This window comes from Anomaloglossus baeobatrachus, chromosome 4, assembly GCF_048569485.1.
Source record: "Anomaloglossus baeobatrachus isolate aAnoBae1 chromosome 4, aAnoBae1.hap1, whole genome shotgun sequence".
Lineage (NCBI taxonomy): Eukaryota > Metazoa > Chordata > Amphibia > Anura > Aromobatidae > Anomaloglossus > Anomaloglossus baeobatrachus.
In genome coordinates, this window is record NC_134356.1 from 613,015,172 (window position 1) to 613,033,154 (window position 17,983).

Genomic DNA, 17,983 nt, shown 5'->3' on the forward strand with positions numbered 1-17,983 from the left:
TTATTATAGTGGTACAAAAAAAAAACCTGAGGGTTTCTAAACAAAAAATTGGGGTTGGTCTCCATTTTCCAATACGTGTATCGTTTTCATTTTTCGGTTGATAGCGCAGTATAAGGGCTTTTATTTTGCGGGGCAAGATGACGTTTTTATCAGTACTATTTTGGGATAGATATGACATTTTGATCTCTTGGTACAGCAGTTTTATGTGGTATTGCATCCACACACAAAAATAAAATGTAATTTTGGCATTCTTGAATTAGTTTCTGTTTTTGGTGTTTAATAATCAGGTTAGTTATTTTAGCTTGATAAATCAGACTCTTCTAAACATGGCAATACCACATGTATATTTTTATTATTTGTTTAATTGGAGGGGGGGGGGGGAAGTGATTAACTTTTTTTTTTACATTTCATAAGTTTAACTTTACTTGAAGGTTTCACTGTATTTGTTATTCCCATTTAGAGTAAGTCAACCTGCAGTCGTCTTAAATCGCTCATGCCATGTATAGCAATACTAAAGTATTGCTGTTTATAGTAAAAATCAGTCTCCTCTGAATGTGGGCGGCACGGTGGCTCAGTGGTTAGCACTGCAGTCTTGCAGTGCTGGGGTCCTGGGTTCAAATCCTACCAAGGACACCATATGCAAGGAGTTTGTATGTTCTCCCCGTGTTTGCGTGGGTTTCCTCCCACACTCCAAAGACATACAGATAGGGACTTTAGATTCTAAGCCTCAATGGGGACAGTGTTGCCAATGTATGTAAAGCGCTGTGGAATTAATAGCGCTATATAAATGAATACAATTATTATTAACTAGAAGGTGGCCCGATTCTACGCATCGGGTATTCTAGAATTTACGTATTGTGTAGTTCATGTATGATTTTTGTTATATATATATATATATATATATATATATATATATATATATATATATATATATATATATATATATATATATATATATATATATATATATATATATATATATATATATATATATATATATATATATATATATATATATATATATATATATATATATATATATATATATATATATATATATATATATATATATGTTGTTGTGTGTAGTTACCAAGTGTTTGTGTAGGGCGCTGTACATGTTCTGGATGTTGTCTGGGTGTGGCGGGGGGTGAGAGCGGTGTTGTTTGTGTGTTGCGTTGTTTGTGGAGCGCTGTGTGTCTGTAGCGTTGTGTGTGTGTTGCGCGGTTTGTGTGTGTGTGGTGTGTTTTGGGGGGAGGTATGTTTTGTGCAATGTGTGTGTTGTGCGGTATGTGCGTATATTTGTGTGTGCAGCGTTGTCTGTGTGTGTGGGTGTCTGTGTAGGGCAGTTGTTTGTGGTTCCCAGTGTGTGTGTGTTGTGCAGTGCGCGCGCGCGTGCGTGTGTGTGTGTGTGTGTGTGTTGGGGGGAGGTGTGCACTTCCCATCGTGCTCCATCCCCCATGCAGCGCACTCCCCATCGTGCTCCATCCCCTATGCTGCGCACCCCCCATCGTGCTCCATCTCCCATCCTGCGCACTCCCAAACGTGCTCCATCCGCCATGCTGCGCACTCCCAAACGTGCTCCATCCGCCATGCTGCGCACTCCCAAACGTGCTCCATCCGCCATGCTGCGCACTCCCTATCGTGCTCCATCCCCCATGCTGCGCACTCCCAAACGTGCTCCATCCGCCATGCTGCGCACTCCCCATCGTGCTCCATCTCCCATGCTGCGCACTCCCAAACGTGCTCCATCCGCCATGCTGCGCACTCCCAAACGTGCTCCATCCGCCATACTCCGCACTCCCCATCGTGCTCCATCCCCCATGCAGCGCACTCCCCATCGTGCTCCATCCCCTATGCTGCGCACCCCCCATCGTGCTCCATCTCCCATGCTGCGCACTCCCAAACGTGCTCCATCCGCCATGCTGCGCACTCCCAAACGTGCTCCATCCGCCATGCTGCGCACTCCCAAACGTGCTCCATCCGCCATGCTGCGCACTCCCAAACGTGCTCCATCCGCCATGCTGCGCACTCCCAAACGTGCTCCATCCGCCATGCTGCGCACTCCCTATCGTGCTCCATCCCCCATGCTGCGCACTCCCAAACGTGCTCCATCTCCCATGCTGCGCACTCCCAAACGTGCTCCATCCGCCATGCTGCGCACTCCCCAACGTGCTCCATCCGCCATGCTGCGCACTCCCCATCGTGCTCCATCCGCCATGCTGCGCACTCCCCATCGTGCGCCATCTCCCATGCTGCGCACTCCCAAACGTGCTCCATCCGCCATGCTGCGCACTCCCAAACGTGCTCCATCCGCCATGCTGCGCACTCCCAAACGTGCTCCATCCGCCATGCTGCGCACTCCCAAACGTGCTCCATCCGCCATGCTGCGCACTCCCAAACGTGCTCCATCCGCCATGCTGCGCACTCCCAAACGTGCTCCATCCGCCATGCTGCGCACTCCCAAACGTGCTCCATCCGCCATACTCCGCACTCCCTATCGTGCTCCATCCCCCATGCAGCGCACTCCCCATCGTGCTCCATCCCCTATGCTGCGCACCCCCCATCGTGCTCCATCTCCCATGCTGCGCACCCCCCATCGTGCTCCATCCGCCATGCTGCGCACTCCCAAACGTGGTCCATCCGCCATGCTGCGCACTCCCAAACGTGCTCCATCCGCCATACTCCGCACTCCCCATCGTGCTGCATCCCCCATGCTGCGCACTCCCAAACGTGCTCCATCCGCCATGCTGCGCACTCCCAAACGTGGTCCAATCGCCATGCTGCGCACTCCCAAACGTGCTCCATCCGCCATGCTGCGCACTCCCAAACGTGCTCCATCCGCCATGCTGCGCACTCCCAAACGTGCTCCATCCGCCATGCTGCGCCAGCATCAGCCTCTCTACCCGCAGCATCAGCCTCTCTCCCCCCAGCATCAGTCTCTCTCCCCCCAGCATCAGCCTCTCTGTCCCCAGCATCAGCCTCTCTGTCCCCAGCATCAGCCTCTCTGTCCCCAGCATCAGCCTCTCTGTCCCCAGCATCAGCCTCTCTGTCCCCAGCATCAGCCTCTCTGTCCCCAGCATCAGCCTCTCTGTCCCCAGCATCAGCCTCTCTGTCCCCAGCATCAGCCTCTCTGTCCCCAGCATCAGCCTCTCTGTCTCCAGCATCAGCCTCTCTGTCTCCAGCATCAGCCTCTCTGTCTCCAGCCTCTCTCTGTCTCCAGCATCAGCCTCTCTGTCTCCAGCATCAGCCTCTCTGTCTCCAGCATCAGCCTCTCTGTCTCCAGCATCAGCCTCTCTGTCTCCAGCATCAGCCTCTCTGTCCCCAGCATCAGCCTACCCATCCCAGCCTTCCCCAGGATCAGCCTCTCTCCTCCCAGCCTCCTCCAGCACGCCATGCTCCTTTGCCGACACTCACAGATCCGATCGCATACACTCACACACACTCACACACACCCGATCGCATACACTCACACACACACACACTGACGATATTGCACATACGCGCTCATACTCACAACATCCGGGATACCACATGCTTCTGGCCATGTGATCCTCCGGCAGGTCCTGGAAGCTCACAGCACAGTATCGAGGCCGAGAAGCAAGCGATATCCCAGGATGTTGTGAGTATGTGGATGCGATGTGAGTGTGAGAGTGAGTGTGATCTGATTTGTGTGTGTGTCTGTGTGTGCTGTTATGTGTGTGCGTGTGTGTATTTTCCGCCGCTGCAGGACCTTGATGTGTGGATGCGATGTGATGTGTGTGTGAGGTGTGTGTGAGAGTGAGTGGGAGCTGGTGTACACTCGTAACTATGATACACATCGGGTAACTAAGGGACCTTAGTTACCCGATGTGTATAATGGTTACCAGCTTTCACGGCCTCCGTCAAGATCCCAGCATCGCAAGGTTATGTCTGGCGCTGCTGGGATCCTGACGGAGCCGGTGTAGAAGCAAGCGATATCCCAGGATGTTGTGATGTGTGAGGTGAGAGTGAGTGTGAGAGTGAGTGTGATCTGATGTGTGTGTGTGTACTCACCTGGGAATCGGAGCTCTGTGTCAGTTGGGCCAGAGCGAGCGTGCATTGCGTGAGGGGGGCGGGGCCTGCAGAGAGCCGGGGCGAGAGGCCAATCCGTGTGGGGGGGCGGGGCCATGGCGAGCCCAGCGGCCAATCAGCTTTGTGTCACCGTAAGGACACAATTTCGGAGCATGACAGACAGACAGACAGACAGAATAAGGCAATTATATATATAGATTATTAATCCCTGCCACAGGCAGATAAGCACTTCTTAATGAGAAGCCCAGAGGTCTTCAGCAGACCCTCAGCTGTCATAGCAATCTTATCGGCACCCCATGATCACGTGATGCCACATGTTAAATGCCACTGTCAATGGCATGTAACAGGTTAACAATTAGGGGCAGTACTTTTTGCTACTAGCGATTGTTAGTGGCAGGTCCAGGCTGTAACATATACCTTTTTTGCAGAGTATGGGGCAAGCTCACCCCTTCAACCTGCAACATACACTCACACGTGTGGCAGATGTCATTAATATGTTAAACTACAGAACCCATCTAATAAGATCTTCTTACTTTCACTAGATAAGAGCTCCAAGAAGAAAAGGGAAAAGAAAAATATACCCCTAAGATGTTGAAACGTTGCTCTGGGGCTCCTACCTTCAGTCGTAAACTCAGGACTGCTGTTTGTCACAGATACTAAAAATATTTCCGCTCCCCTGCTTTTAATAAAGGAGAATGCACTCATTTAGGGTCTAATCACATAAATGAAATATGCAGATTATGTTCCAAAATCAAAGTGGATCCTACTCTCCCATTAATTAGAAAAAAAAAAGGTGGTGTGTGAGGTACCCACACGCAAATCTGCAGCAGAAATCAGATTTCAGGCAGTGTACAAACAAAAAAAAAAAAAAGTCCATCTTTTGCGTAGATTTCAGATACACCTTGCTAGTCATGGACTGGCCCCATATTGTTACGCGAGAACTTCAAAAGAAAAGTCACCAGTTCACCGAATACTAAAAAAACGTCAGCTACGTAACCCAACATCACGTGTGGATCCAGACATTTGTGGTTTAATTTTTGTGACAGTGGTGGAGGAATAGTGCCATTAACCACATCCCAGGAATATTTTGTTTTAACTGTTTCTTGCAAGAGGCATAAGGGTTTTATTTTTCCATTTATGTGATGGCTTTGTTTTTTTGCGGTTGTAGCTGTGACAGACACTGTTCATTCTATCATAATTTACTGCAAAATGGAAAAATAAAATTCCAAGTGTGAAAGAACTGTTATAACTGCGTTATTGTCCGATATATACTGTATGACCTGCCAATATGAATCTGCAGGTCAGCACAATTACAGTAGTGATAAATAACAAAGAAAAATGTTTGGTTAAGTGGTGAAATAATTGTGAAAGTTTTGAAAAAAAATTAATAAAATCACCTTTTTCGGACACCCGTAACTTTTCTTTTTCCTTCCATAGTGTATTTATGGGGGGGGTATTTTGAATTTATATACAGTATGTAACAAAATGTATTATTTTTTTAGTCCCTTAGGGGACTTGAAGTTGTGAGCATTCGGGCGATTCGTAACATCGCAGCTCTGTGGAGTGAGGCTGAGGACCAAGCTAGCACTTATGGGGCCCTTCTGCAAACTCCCGAATGCCATGCTAACCCATCAGCTCCCTGTGGTGAACACGAGCACTGAAATGAAATCTTGCTGTCAGATCAATGGTCACTTTAGAGTTGTTAAACTACAGCAATCAGAGAAAGCTCCAGTCACTGTAGTGTGTCTGCCTGGTATGACGCAGGTCCAGCTCCTCAGCCAGCTTTATACATCCCTTACTGTCCCTGCCGTTGCCCCGGATTGCCTGCAGCATGGAAACATTCAGCAGAGCAGTGGTCCTTTTGTGCATCACTGCTCCATTTCTATATAGAAAATGGGTACACCACTGCAATTTCAGCCCGGGCAGAGGCCTATGAATGAAGCAGCATCATGCATGCACCATCCCCACTGCAGGGAAACCTTTTGCACACAATGGTAGTAAAAACAACACTAAAAAGGTCATTAATCGTTTAAACTGCAGTTTTGGTTTTTTTTTTGTTTGTTCAAACATCACTAAATAAAAACTGTCCAAATGTGGGGAAAATGGAAGCTTTATACAAAACTGATCCCCTGTGTATTGGGGCCTGAGGGTCAGAGCAAATATCAAAGGATAGCAGAGAGAATCCACGGCCTGCAGTGAGCCACAGTGGATGCGTCTGTTCTGCACCAAGTGTCCTCCATCACCGAGCTTGATTTAGAACCGAACATCCCAAAAAATATTAGGAATGCGAAAGTGTAAAAATCATCACTACAGTATATAATTACACACAATACGCCCTATTATACGGGTCAGAATAAGTGGACACCACCATCAACCACAATGTCTGCAAATATCAGCCACAGAAATTCAGAAAATGCCACCTCTAGATTAGCTGCAGAACACGATTGAAGTTTTATAACCAATGTTTTCACCATTTCTCGTGGGCACACTGCCCAGGGTCTTTGTCCCCATTGAAAAAGTGCAATGAAGAAGACTTCACCTGTATATTTAGGACTAGAAATGAGCGTACCTGAACTTTAAATGTTCGTACCGAACAGACTTTTCCTCCCCACCCGAAAAAAAAAAAATTAAAATCAGACTTCGAATGCTTTATGTACGTGGACCACTTGAGCGATCGTTGATGTGCTTGCATACGCTCGGTGCTCAGCCATTCAGAGACTGCAAGCGGCCGGCACTGGGCTTTCACTGGGGGTAAAAATCAGCGTTATTCGATGTAGTGTGTACAAAAAAATATTATAATCCCACCTTCAGAAGTGATCTGTTTATGGCCAGCAACATGTGGGCGGAGACCCGAACTGCCCAATCAGTGACTTCAATTGGAGTTCAGGTCAAGTCCGGGTCCTGAACTTTAAGTCCGGATGAACCCGCACTTCCATGGGTCCGCTCATCTCTATTTAGCACTTTATTTTTCAAGCTCAGTTCTGCCAGAATTTTAGCAAAATTTTCTATAATTTTTCAGACCAAACTTTTTTTTTTTTCTTCAAAAGAGTGAAAATACAATAATAAAACAGATGATATTTACCACCGGTCAACTCCAGAATAATGACAGATAAGATTGTGTAAACAACCAGAAAATCCCCAGGAGTGGTGTATGGTTTATAGAATACAGTGGAACCTTTATGAGAACAATCCGTTCTGGGACTGTGCTTGTTACCCAAGTTACTCTTCTAGCAAAGCAAAATGTCCCATAGGAAATAATGCAAGCTCAGACAATTCGTTCCACAACTTGTTCAATGTCCCATCCTGGTCCCCTATTGTGCCATTCCACACATGCACAAACAGGCACACACACACATTATGCTCTCCTTACCTTCCGTTCCCTCACCGGCCTCATGGTTCTTGTAGTTTGCCGGTACAGGATGTGTATCGGGTAACCATTGCGACAGATGCCGGCGCTTCCACTGCCAGAGCGCGGACGTCAAAAGGTATGAGCCGCTTGCCTCTGACTGGCCAGCTCGCTGCCTTTGAGAAGCGGCTGATAGCGGATATTCTTCCATCGTCGTGATGGTTACCCGATACACATCCTGTACTGGCGAACTAAAAGAACCAGGAGGCCGGCGATGGAACAGAAGGTAAGGTGAGCATAATGTATGTTTGTGTGCGTGTTGGTGCGGACTGCAAGAGCGGGTCAGAGCGCGGTGAAAGTACGGAACCGGAAGTGTGAGCGGTGAGTATTTGCTCGTACAGCAAAGCATTGCTCGTAAACTGAGTTACAAAATTTACAGCAAGCTTTGCTCGTATAGCGAAATACTCGCACACCAAGTTACTAGGAAACAGAGGTTCCACTGTAATACAATTTCCATAGTTAAGTGCTGGTCCTGCAGTTATCTGCCTGGCTGGAAGAGCTAAAACTTTTTTTTTTCCCTCCACTTTAAGGCTACATGCGCACACTGAGTATTTAGTTGCAGAAATGTCCACCAAATCTGCATCTCTTGGCAGAAAAAAAAATACCATGCGTTTTTTCCATGCATTGTGGGGTAGAAAAAAGCTGAAAGAATTGACATGCTTCAGATTTCTGCATCAAATCTGCAAGAAAAAAAAAAAAAGCATCATGTGCACAACACTTCAGGATTATCACCGACTTTGCTGACATAAGGCTTTGCATGCAGTTTTGTGACAATTGCACTACAAACTGCATCAAAAAACAGTGTGCACATAACCTAAAACTGGTTATACTGTACATACAGCAAAGCAGGTCCAGTGCCCTCCCCAACAGATAAGGCTAAGTTCACACTTCAGTTGTTTTAAATCCGTCAAGTCCGTCAGCAACGGATCAGTCGTTTTCAAGATGTCAACTGATTCAACGGATGTGTTTTTTATAGGATTCCTTTCACAGGAATCCTGTGAAAAAACTGATCCGTTGCGTCCGTTACATCCGTTATGCGTCCGTTTTTTGACAGATCGCTCATGATCCGTTTGTGTTTGGGACAGCCCAGGGGGTGTGCCAAACATACTGGGCATGCTCAGTAGAGCATGACGGAATCCTGCGCTGGATTCCGTCGTAAGACGGATTACGACGGAATCCAGCACCATAGACATACATTACAAGCTTGACGGATGGCAACGGATTCCTGCGGGGCGCGTTTATTTTGACGGCCCGAAAAACGTTACATTCTGCATTGCTCCCGGCTCGGCGGTCAAAAACGACGGACCGCGACGCAGCGGATGCAACGCAGGGTCATCAGTCGCAATCCGTCACTAATAGAAGTCTATGGGGAAATACTGGATTCCTGCAAAATATTTTGCAGGATTCCGTAATTCCTCAAGGCTACGGATTGTGACTGATGCAAAACAACTGAAGTGTGAACTTAGCCTAAGGCTAAGTTCACATTTCCGCTAAAATGTATCAGTCACAATCCGCTGCTCTTGTAAACAACGGAATCCGTTTAGCGGATTCCGACGCTCCCATAGACTTGTATGAGCAGCGGATTGTGACTGATTATGCTGCGTTGCACCCTCCGCCCGACTGATCAGTCGTGGAACGACTGACCGCCGGGCGGGAGGAACGCAGCATGTAACGTTTTTTGAGCAGCGAGATCCGTCGGATTTCGCTGCGCATGCTCTCTGGCTCCCTGCACACGTCACCAGCTTTGGTTGGTTACCCGATATTTACCCTGGTTACGGTGCAAGGAGCCAGTGCTAAGCGGTGTAGGCCCGTAACCAAGGTAAATATCGGGTAACCAAGGTAAACATCAGGTGCTTTGCTGTTACCCGATATTTAGGCTGGTTACGTGTGCAGGGAGGCCGACACTTCCCCGCTCGGCCCCGCCCCCTCCCGCACTCCGCTTATGTACACACACACACACACACACACACACACGTCCCCAGCCATGCAGACAAGCACTGCCACTGACGCCCTCGTCTGGCCCCGCCCCCCGCTCGGCTCCGCCCGCTCCCGCACTCCGCATGTGCACATACATACATACATACATACATACATACATGCATGCACACACACTCACACATGCACTCACCTGTCCCCAGCTATGCAGACCGCAGCACTTCCACTGACATCCTCAGCGCCTGGCCCCGCCCCCCGCTCGGCTCCGCCCCCTCCCGCATTCAGCATGTGTATACACACACACACACACACACACACTCACCTACACACACACTCACCTGTCCTGCAGTCCCTGCGGCACTGACGTCCTCAGTGCCGCGGCCCTGCTCGGCTCCCCCACCCCCCCCCCCCGAACTCCGCCCCCCGCACACAACGGAATCCGACAAAGAATTCTGTTCTTTGTCATCCGTTGTACAGCGTTGTACAGCGCATCAGTCACATGCGTCAAGCGACGCATGTGACTGATACAAAACAACTGAAGTGTGAACTTAGCCTAAGACACCACCCGGGGTGTACAGCAGCGACTTCCCTCCACCACTGGAAACATGCAAGATCTGGTATAGTTAATCTGTCACTATATAAAAGTCTGTAAATAAGACGGGGGCACTACCTGGTCATCGCGCTCTGTGTGCAGCTCATGCAAACGCTGTGGACTTCAGAGCGGTATTTTGACTGATGGGTGGGTGTCTCAAGTAAGGTGTATGGGCATCTTAAGAATCAAGTATCTAGTTGTCCCCTCTTTGGGCTAGTCTCATACAAAGTGCAGGGTTATCTGCGCACAACAGGGATAACCATGTATACATAGCAAGTCATTTAAGTGTTAGAGCTGGGGCTCCAGGTCTACACTTCGGAGTTGTGATAAAATTGCCGGTTCATGATGCCCAAGTTGCGGACAGCATAAATCATTGCATCCGCACATTTGCAGCCAGGTATGTTTTTGTCTCCTTAGCGATTTAGGTGTTTCAGGCAAAATATACTTTAACGCTTTGAAGCCAATAGCTAGAGTCCAGGTCAGGCCAGATCCTCCTGAGAGAAACCAATTGGGGGCAGCACCGGACTAGTGTAGTCTCTGGCTGTGGTCCTGCTGTCAAAGTAAAAATATACCTGGCTGCAATTGTACAGCTTGGCTATGATTTATATTGCCCATTGATTATTCGGGTAACATGAATCCCTTTAATTTTCTCTTAAGATTTGAGAGGGGAACGGTGCAGTTAAGTCCAGCATGGTTAGATCACATCTTTTTACCATAGAGAAATATGAAGGCTGCAGTTTTGCTTTTGAGTGATGTCCAATCTCAGTCTCATTCAGCATTTAGCTTCCAGTCTTGTATTCAATGAATACTATTCATACAATACACTTACCCCAAAAGTGATGACACTTGTGAAGCAGCTCATCCTCCTTGAAGTTTCAAATGCAGGAAAATAGTAATATTTGTAACTTTTGTTGTTTTCTCATACAGGCTGGTGGTAAGGCTGGGAAGGACAGTGGGAAGGCGAAGGCCAAGGCAGTATCTCGCTCACAGAGAGCAGGACTGCAGGTAAGATCATATTTGGTTGACATTATAGATTTTGGTGATAATAGGGAATACTTAACTAATAGACAGTGGCTCACTTAAAGGGAATTTGTCACCAGGTTTTTCCTCCCCTATCTAAGAGCAGCATAATTTAGACACAGAGACCCTGATTCCAGCGATGTGTCACTTACTGAGCGGTTTGCTGTCATTTTGATAAAATCATTGTTTTCTCTGCTGCAGGTCTAGCAGTTATACAGACCTCATGAATATGTTGGACTACCTGCAGCACGCAAAGTAGTCCTGTCATGCTAATTTACTATTAATTAATCAGTGATTTTATCAAAACTACACTGAGCAGCTCAGTAAATGACATAACTGGAATCAGGGTCTCTGCCCCTACATCTTGCTGCTCTCAGATTAGGTGACAGATTCCCTTTGAAGAAAAAGTTTTTTCGTTATTGGCTGTATAAACACTTGTCCATCCCAATACAAGTTTGTGGGGGGTTTTTTCATTAAATTTACAAATCATGAGAAATCTAGTGTAGAAGTCATAATGAGGCCTTATTCACTCATCAGTATTTGTGAGATTATATATTATAAAACCCAAAAACCAGAGTAGATCCTTAAAAGTTAATTTAGATCTTTTATACATCTGTGAATCTTGGCTTAAAATGTAGGATGAAACGCCCTACTCAAATACTGAAGTGTGCATGAGGCCTACAGCTGCGTATCTTAGGGGTACTTGTACTATCATAACTTGGCTTTTAATAGATGGATTTGGGGGAACTTTGATGTAATTTGAGTAGGTGGGATACTTGGCCTAAAGACATTGGGAGGCACTGTTATTTACTGTTATATCTAAAGGACAACTGGGAATGCAGGAGGAGAGGCAGTGTGGGGATATATGGAATGCAGGAGGAGAGGCAGTGTGGGGATATATGGAATGCAGGAGGAGAGGCAGTGTGGGGATATATGGAATGCAGGAGGAGAGGCAGTGTGGGGATATATGGAATGCAGGAGGAGAGGCAGTGTGGGGATATATGGAATGCAGGAGGAGAGGCAGTGTGGGGATATATGGAATGCAGGAGGAGAGGCAGTGTGGGGATATATGGAATGCAGGAGGAGAGGCAGTGTGGGGATATATGGAATGCAGGAGGAGAGGCAGTGTGGGGATATATGGAATGCAGGAGGAGAGGCAGTGTGGGGATATATGGAATGCAGGAGGAGAGGCAGTGTGGGGATATATGGAATGCAGGAGGAGAGGCAGTGTGGGGATATATGGAATGCAGGAGGAGAGGCAGTGTGGGGATATATGGAATGCAGGAGGAGAGGCAGTGTGGGGATATATGGAATGCAGGAGGAGAGGCAGTGTGGGGATATATGGAATGCAGGAGGAGAGGCAGTGTGGGGATATATGGAATGCAGGAGGAGAGGCAGTGTGGGGATATATGGAATGCAGGAGGAGAGGCAGTGTGGGGATATATGGAATGCAGGAGGAGAGGCAGTGTGGGGATATATGGAATGCAGGAGGAGAGGCAGTGTGGGGATATATGGAATGCAGGAGGAGAGGCAGTGTGGGGATATATGGAATGCAGGAGGAGAGGCAGTGTGGGGATATATGGAATGCAGGAGGAGAGGCAGTGTGGGGATATATGGAATGCAGGAGGAGAGGCAGTGTGGGGATATATGGAATGCAGGAGGAGAGGCAGTGTGGGGATATATGGAATGCAGGAGGAGAGGCAGTGTGGGGATATATGGAATGCAGGAGGAGAGGCAGTGTGGGGATATATGGAATGCAGGAGGAGAGGCAGTGTGGGGATATATGGAATGCAGGAGGAGAGGCAGTGTGGGGATATATGGAATGCAGGAGGAGAGGCAGTGTGGGGATATATGGAATGCAGGAGGAGAGGCAGTGTGGGGATATATGGAATGCAGGAGGAGAGGCAGTGTGGGGATATATGGAATGCAGGAGGAGAGGCAGTGTGGGGATATATGGAATGCAGGAGGAGAGGCAGTGTGGGGATATATGGAATGCAGGAGGAGAGGCAGTGTGGGGATATATGGAATGCAGGAGGAGAGGCAGTGTGGGGATATATGGAATGCAGGAGGAGAGGCAGTGTGGGGATATATGGAATGCAGAAGGAGAGGCAGTGTGGGGATATATGGAATGTAGGAGGAGAGGCAGTGTGGGGATATATGGAATGTAAGAGAGGCAGTGTGGGGATATATGGAATGTAGGAGGAGAGGCAGTGTGGGGGGATATGTCGTTCTCATGTATATCTGCTGCCAGACTCTTGTCCCAGACACAGTGACTGACAGCTTGTGTATTGGGATACTGCAAGGCTGTCACTCAGCAGGGTGGGAGGGTAAACAGCACTTTTGATACAGATCACACAAAATCTGTCCACCCTCAGGGTAGCATGGAAATGTAATACAGGTCGGTGTAAAAGCGGATATATTTAGACTATATTGACACTGACTAGCTTTCTTGTGGGTTATGAAATACAGTATTAGACATGCTGTATGACTGTACCCATTCTTAGTTTCCAGTGGGCCGTATCCACAGACACTTGAAGACACGCACTACAAGCCACGGAAGAGTTGGTGCTACAGCAGCAGTGTACAGTGCTGCCATCCTGGAATACCTTACGGCTGAGGTAAGTGGTCCTACAGGAAAGATTCACAGCACCATGGTCCACGGCCGCCGGATCAGAGGACTCCAAACGTCCTACTGCCTGCCACATCAGAGTGTCCGAATAATCAGAAGTGACATTGGGGGTGTAATAGGAGGATTGCAGGGCTTTGGTCCTTCCGCAGAGGACTACCAACATTACTGGATCAGGGTCATGTGACTTTTTGCTTTAGGACATATAAATATTTGATTACATAAAACCAGTTTAATAGTGTCAAAGCACAAGTGATACTTTATAAATACAAAATTATACAATTATTCTCGTTAAATACAGGTGTTGGAGTTAGCAGGAAACGCCTCTAAAGATCTGAAGGTGAAGCGTATCACTCCTCGTCACTTGCAGCTAGCCATTCGTGGGGATGAAGAGTTGGACTCCCTCATCAAGGCCACAATTGCAGGAGGAGGTATATTTTCCTGTTATCTATTTACTTATTAGCCTTTATATCCAGAGTCTTACATATAAAAAGAGTAAGGCTGCATTCACACAGCCTTGTGTCATGGGTCTCCTAATCCAAACTCATCAGCCCAATATACATCTATGAGGCGGTCACGTGCAGGTCAGGAGATCTGCAAGTACGGATGTGCAAATCTGGCATCAGACAGGAAACAGTCAGATGTGCATTGTCATATGTGTTATTTGTTTTGTTATATGCATAGTATACAGTAATGTAGTCTAAATTCAGCCCTGGACACCGCAGATAATAATGGGTGCTGCTATCTCGCTAATATAAGATGACCTCAGATTACAGCACGAATATATGTCACGTTGCACAGGACAGACCAGTGACTATTCTTCTCTTCTTTGCAGGTGTTATTCCTCACATCCACAAATCTCTCATTGGAAAGAAGGGACAGCAGAAAACTGCATAAAGTACACAACCTGCTGCCCTCTGCCATTGTACTGTAACTGGGACAGAAAAAAAAAAAGGGGATATGTGGAATTTGTTTTGTTTATTTTCGTTGAAAATGTTACTTTTTCTAAAAGAAATAGATAAATGGAAGGCAATAGAGCGTAGACTTCAAGGAAAACCTTTGTATGTTCTTTAGGTGAAGAGTTTCACAAAAAAAAAAAAAAATCCTAAAGTCTTGTGAATGGAATTTGTGTGTTGATTGGCTAGGTTTCTCCAGTGTGTTTTATACAAAAATGGAACAGATAAACCATTTTTTACATAAGCTTCGACTCTGTGTGATAAATCTCATCTGGCTAGGAGTCGTCTTCCTCAAATCAAGTGTTTATATCCACAGTTTCTTCACAATCTGCTTATTACAGTGTCTACATGGCCATAAAAGCCATGTGAGGCTGGGTTCAGATATCGTATGAAAAGTCGGGGCAGTTAGGCCGGGGCCACACGAGGATTACTACGATCCCCTCGCATGACACTCAGCTCACGCTGGCAGTACAGCAGAGCCAAGAGTCATGCGAGTGTCCCTGCAACTGAGGTCCGACTGTGCGAGCGGACCTCAGCTGCGGTAGGTCGGGCCGGCGCTGAGGAGGGAGGGATTTATCTCCTCTGTAGCCGACCATTGCCATTCTCGCCCTGCACTCGCGGTACACCGGTGTACTGCGAGTGCAGTGCTATTTTTTTCTCACCCCATACACTTGAATGGGTGCGAGAGAGAGTCTCGCATTACAATCGTAGCATGCTGCGATTGTTTTCTCGGTCCGATTAGGGCTGAGAAAATAATCGTTCGTGTGCTTAATATTGGTCTGAGTGAAATGCGATTTTTTTTTATTGCACTCCACTCGCACCGATTTTCATTTAAGGCTTAGGCCTTATATCCATAAATTGCAGAAGTACCGTATTTTTCGGACCATAAGACGCACTTTTTTTCCCCCAAATGTTGGGGGAAAGTTGGGGGTGCGTCTTATGGTCTGACTATAGGGCTGCGGCTGGGAATGAGGGTGCTGCGGGTCATCGGGGGCACGAGCAGGCAGCAGCAGCGCCTGCCGTGACCACGTGGGCCCGCTCATTACATATGCACGCCCATCCTCCCGCCCATCTCTCAGTGCAGAAGCCGGCGCTGACAGGTGGGCGGGAGGACGAGCGGTGACGCGCACATAGCAAAGAGCCGGCCGCATGATCACCCCTGGCAATTACAGCCTGGAGTGATCATGTGCGGCTGTATTCACTGCCCCCGCACATCATTACCAGCGCGGGGTGCAGTGAATCAGTGCACTCACCCGTCCCCTTGTGTGGAGCCGTCCCCCTGCTGCACGCGATGTCTTCCTGTCTGTGCCGGTCAGCTGATCTGTGCTGAGCTGGTCAGCTGATCGGCACAGACAGGAAGACATCGCGATGCAGCAGGGGAACGGCTCCACACACGCAGGTCAGTGGCGCAGAGAGGAAGATGATCGGTGCTGGAGGGAGTGAGGAAAAGGTGAGTATAAACGTTTGTTTTTTTTCTCTGTGCTATAGGATACAGGCAATATACCAGGATGGTATATGAGCACGATGGGGGCATATAGCAGGATGGGAGTATATGAGCAGGCAGGATGGGGGGGTATATGAACAGGATGGGGGGTATATGAACAGGATGGGAGTATATGAACAGGATGGGAGTATATGAACAGGATGGGGGGGTATATGAACAGGATGGGGGGGGTATATGAACAGGATGGGGGGGTATATGAACAGGATGGGGGGGTATATGAACAGGATGGGGGGTATATGAACAGGATGGGGGGTATATGAACAGGATGGGGGGTATATGAACAGGATGGGGGGTATATGAACAGGATGGGAGTGTATATGAACAGGATGGGGGGTATATGAACAGGATGGGGGGTATATGAACAGGATGGGAGTATATGAACAGGATGGGGGTATATGAACAGGATGGGAGTATATGAGCAGGCAGGATGGGGGTATATGAACAGGATGGGGGTATATGAACAGGATGGGAGTATATGAACAGGCAGGATGGGGGTATATGAACAGGATGGGGGTATATGAACAGGATGGATGGGGGAATATGAGCAGGATGGATGGGGGGGTATACCAATAGGATGGGGGTATATCAATAGGATCGGGGTATATGAACAGGATGGGGTATATGAACAGGATGGGAGTATATGAGCAGAATGGGGGAATATGAGCAGGATGCTGGTATAGGAGCAGGATGGGGGTTTATAGCAGGATCATATACAAGGCAGGAGGATCATTATCAGGATGGGGTACCTTAGTAGAGAATTTGGGGACATTACCCCCATAACAGTGTCAGCAGCAGATCCTCGCCCCATAACAGTGTGTCATGACCACATTTTTTGCTTAAAGTTTTATTTTCCCATTTTCCTCCTCTAAAACCAGGGTGCGTCTTATAGTCCGAAAAATACGGTAATTAGCTCTGCGTTCTCATGCGCACTGCAGATGGGTGCAGGGGCTGCATTCTGGTCCATAAAATAACCCAGCATAGTGCACGCTGCAATTTATTTTTCCAGAACTGTTCATAGGGACTAACAGATTGGCTACAATTGGTCCGTGTGCATACTATTGTGCGCACAGACTGCAAACAAGACAGTCTGAACAAGCTGTAAGGCCATAAATCCCATGCAGTTTTTTTGTGTAGAAAATCTATGTTCAACAAATTAAAGCAAATTGGATGTGACTTGGGTAAAACTGATACTAATTTCCTTTTTTAAAATGTATATAGGAGGCTAAAGCATGTAAAAAAATGTATTTTCATTTCACCCCTTCACAATTAAGGACATACAGTACATGTACATCGGCCATGTCCCTGACTTTGATGCAGACTCACACGCTGAGCCCGCATCTTTCCCAGCAATTGACAGCTAATTTAATCAGCCATCATGAGCCTCTAACAGCCACGGGTGGACCAGAGTGCTGATGCTCTGTATACTACAGCTGATCGGATGATTGAATCTTAAAGTCACCTAAGTGGGGAATATAAAACTTTTTTTTCACTACACTATTTAATGTGTTCACGACCCTTTATGTACCTATATAGTGCTGGCCAAAAGTATTAGCACCCCTGCAATTCTGTCAGATAATACTTAGTTTCTTCTTGAAAATGATATCACAAATTCTTTGGTATTATTATCTTCATTTATTTTGCTTGCAATGAAAAAACACAAAAGAGAATGAAACAAAAATCAAATCATTGATCATTTCACACAAAACTCCAAAAATGGGCCAGACAAAAGTATTGGCACCCTTAGCCTAAAATTTGTTTGCACAACCTTTAGCCAAAATCACTGTGAACAACTGCTTCCGGTAACCATCCATGAGTTTCTTACAATGCTCTGCTGGAATTTTAGACCATTCTTCTTTGGCAAACTGCTCCAGGTCCCTGAGATTTGAAGGTGCCT

General features: G+C 47.2%; 2 protein-coding genes across 7 annotated transcripts in view; one reads left to right on the top strand and one right to left on the bottom strand.

Moving 5' to 3' along the window:
• Positions 1-14,829, top strand: part of H2AZ2 (H2A.Z variant histone 2) — a 29,949-nt gene extending 15,120 nt beyond the window's left edge. Inside the window, exons 2-5 of the mRNA XM_075346225.1 lie at positions 10,911-10,988; positions 13,508-13,621; positions 13,931-14,060; positions 14,465-14,829. Coding sequence (XP_075202340.1) covers positions 10,911-10,988; positions 13,508-13,621; positions 13,931-14,060; positions 14,465-14,526 — 384 coding nt within the window. The 3' untranslated portion in view covers positions 14,527-14,829. The remainder of the gene's footprint in view (positions 1-10,910; positions 10,989-13,507; positions 13,622-13,930; positions 14,061-14,464) is intronic.
• LOC142304143 (DNA-directed DNA/RNA polymerase mu-like) overlaps positions 1-17,983 on the bottom strand; it is a 144,182-nt gene that overhangs the window by 21,220 nt on the left and 104,979 nt on the right. The window contains exon 15 of one of the 6 annotated variants that reach the window (XM_075346224.1): positions 7,668-8,136. The exons of the other annotated variants lie outside the window; for them this stretch is intronic. The gene's annotated coding sequence lies outside the window, so the exon portion shown is untranslated. Of the gene's footprint in view, positions 1-7,667; positions 8,137-17,983 lie in introns of those variants that run through there. 6 annotated transcript variants of the gene reach the window in all.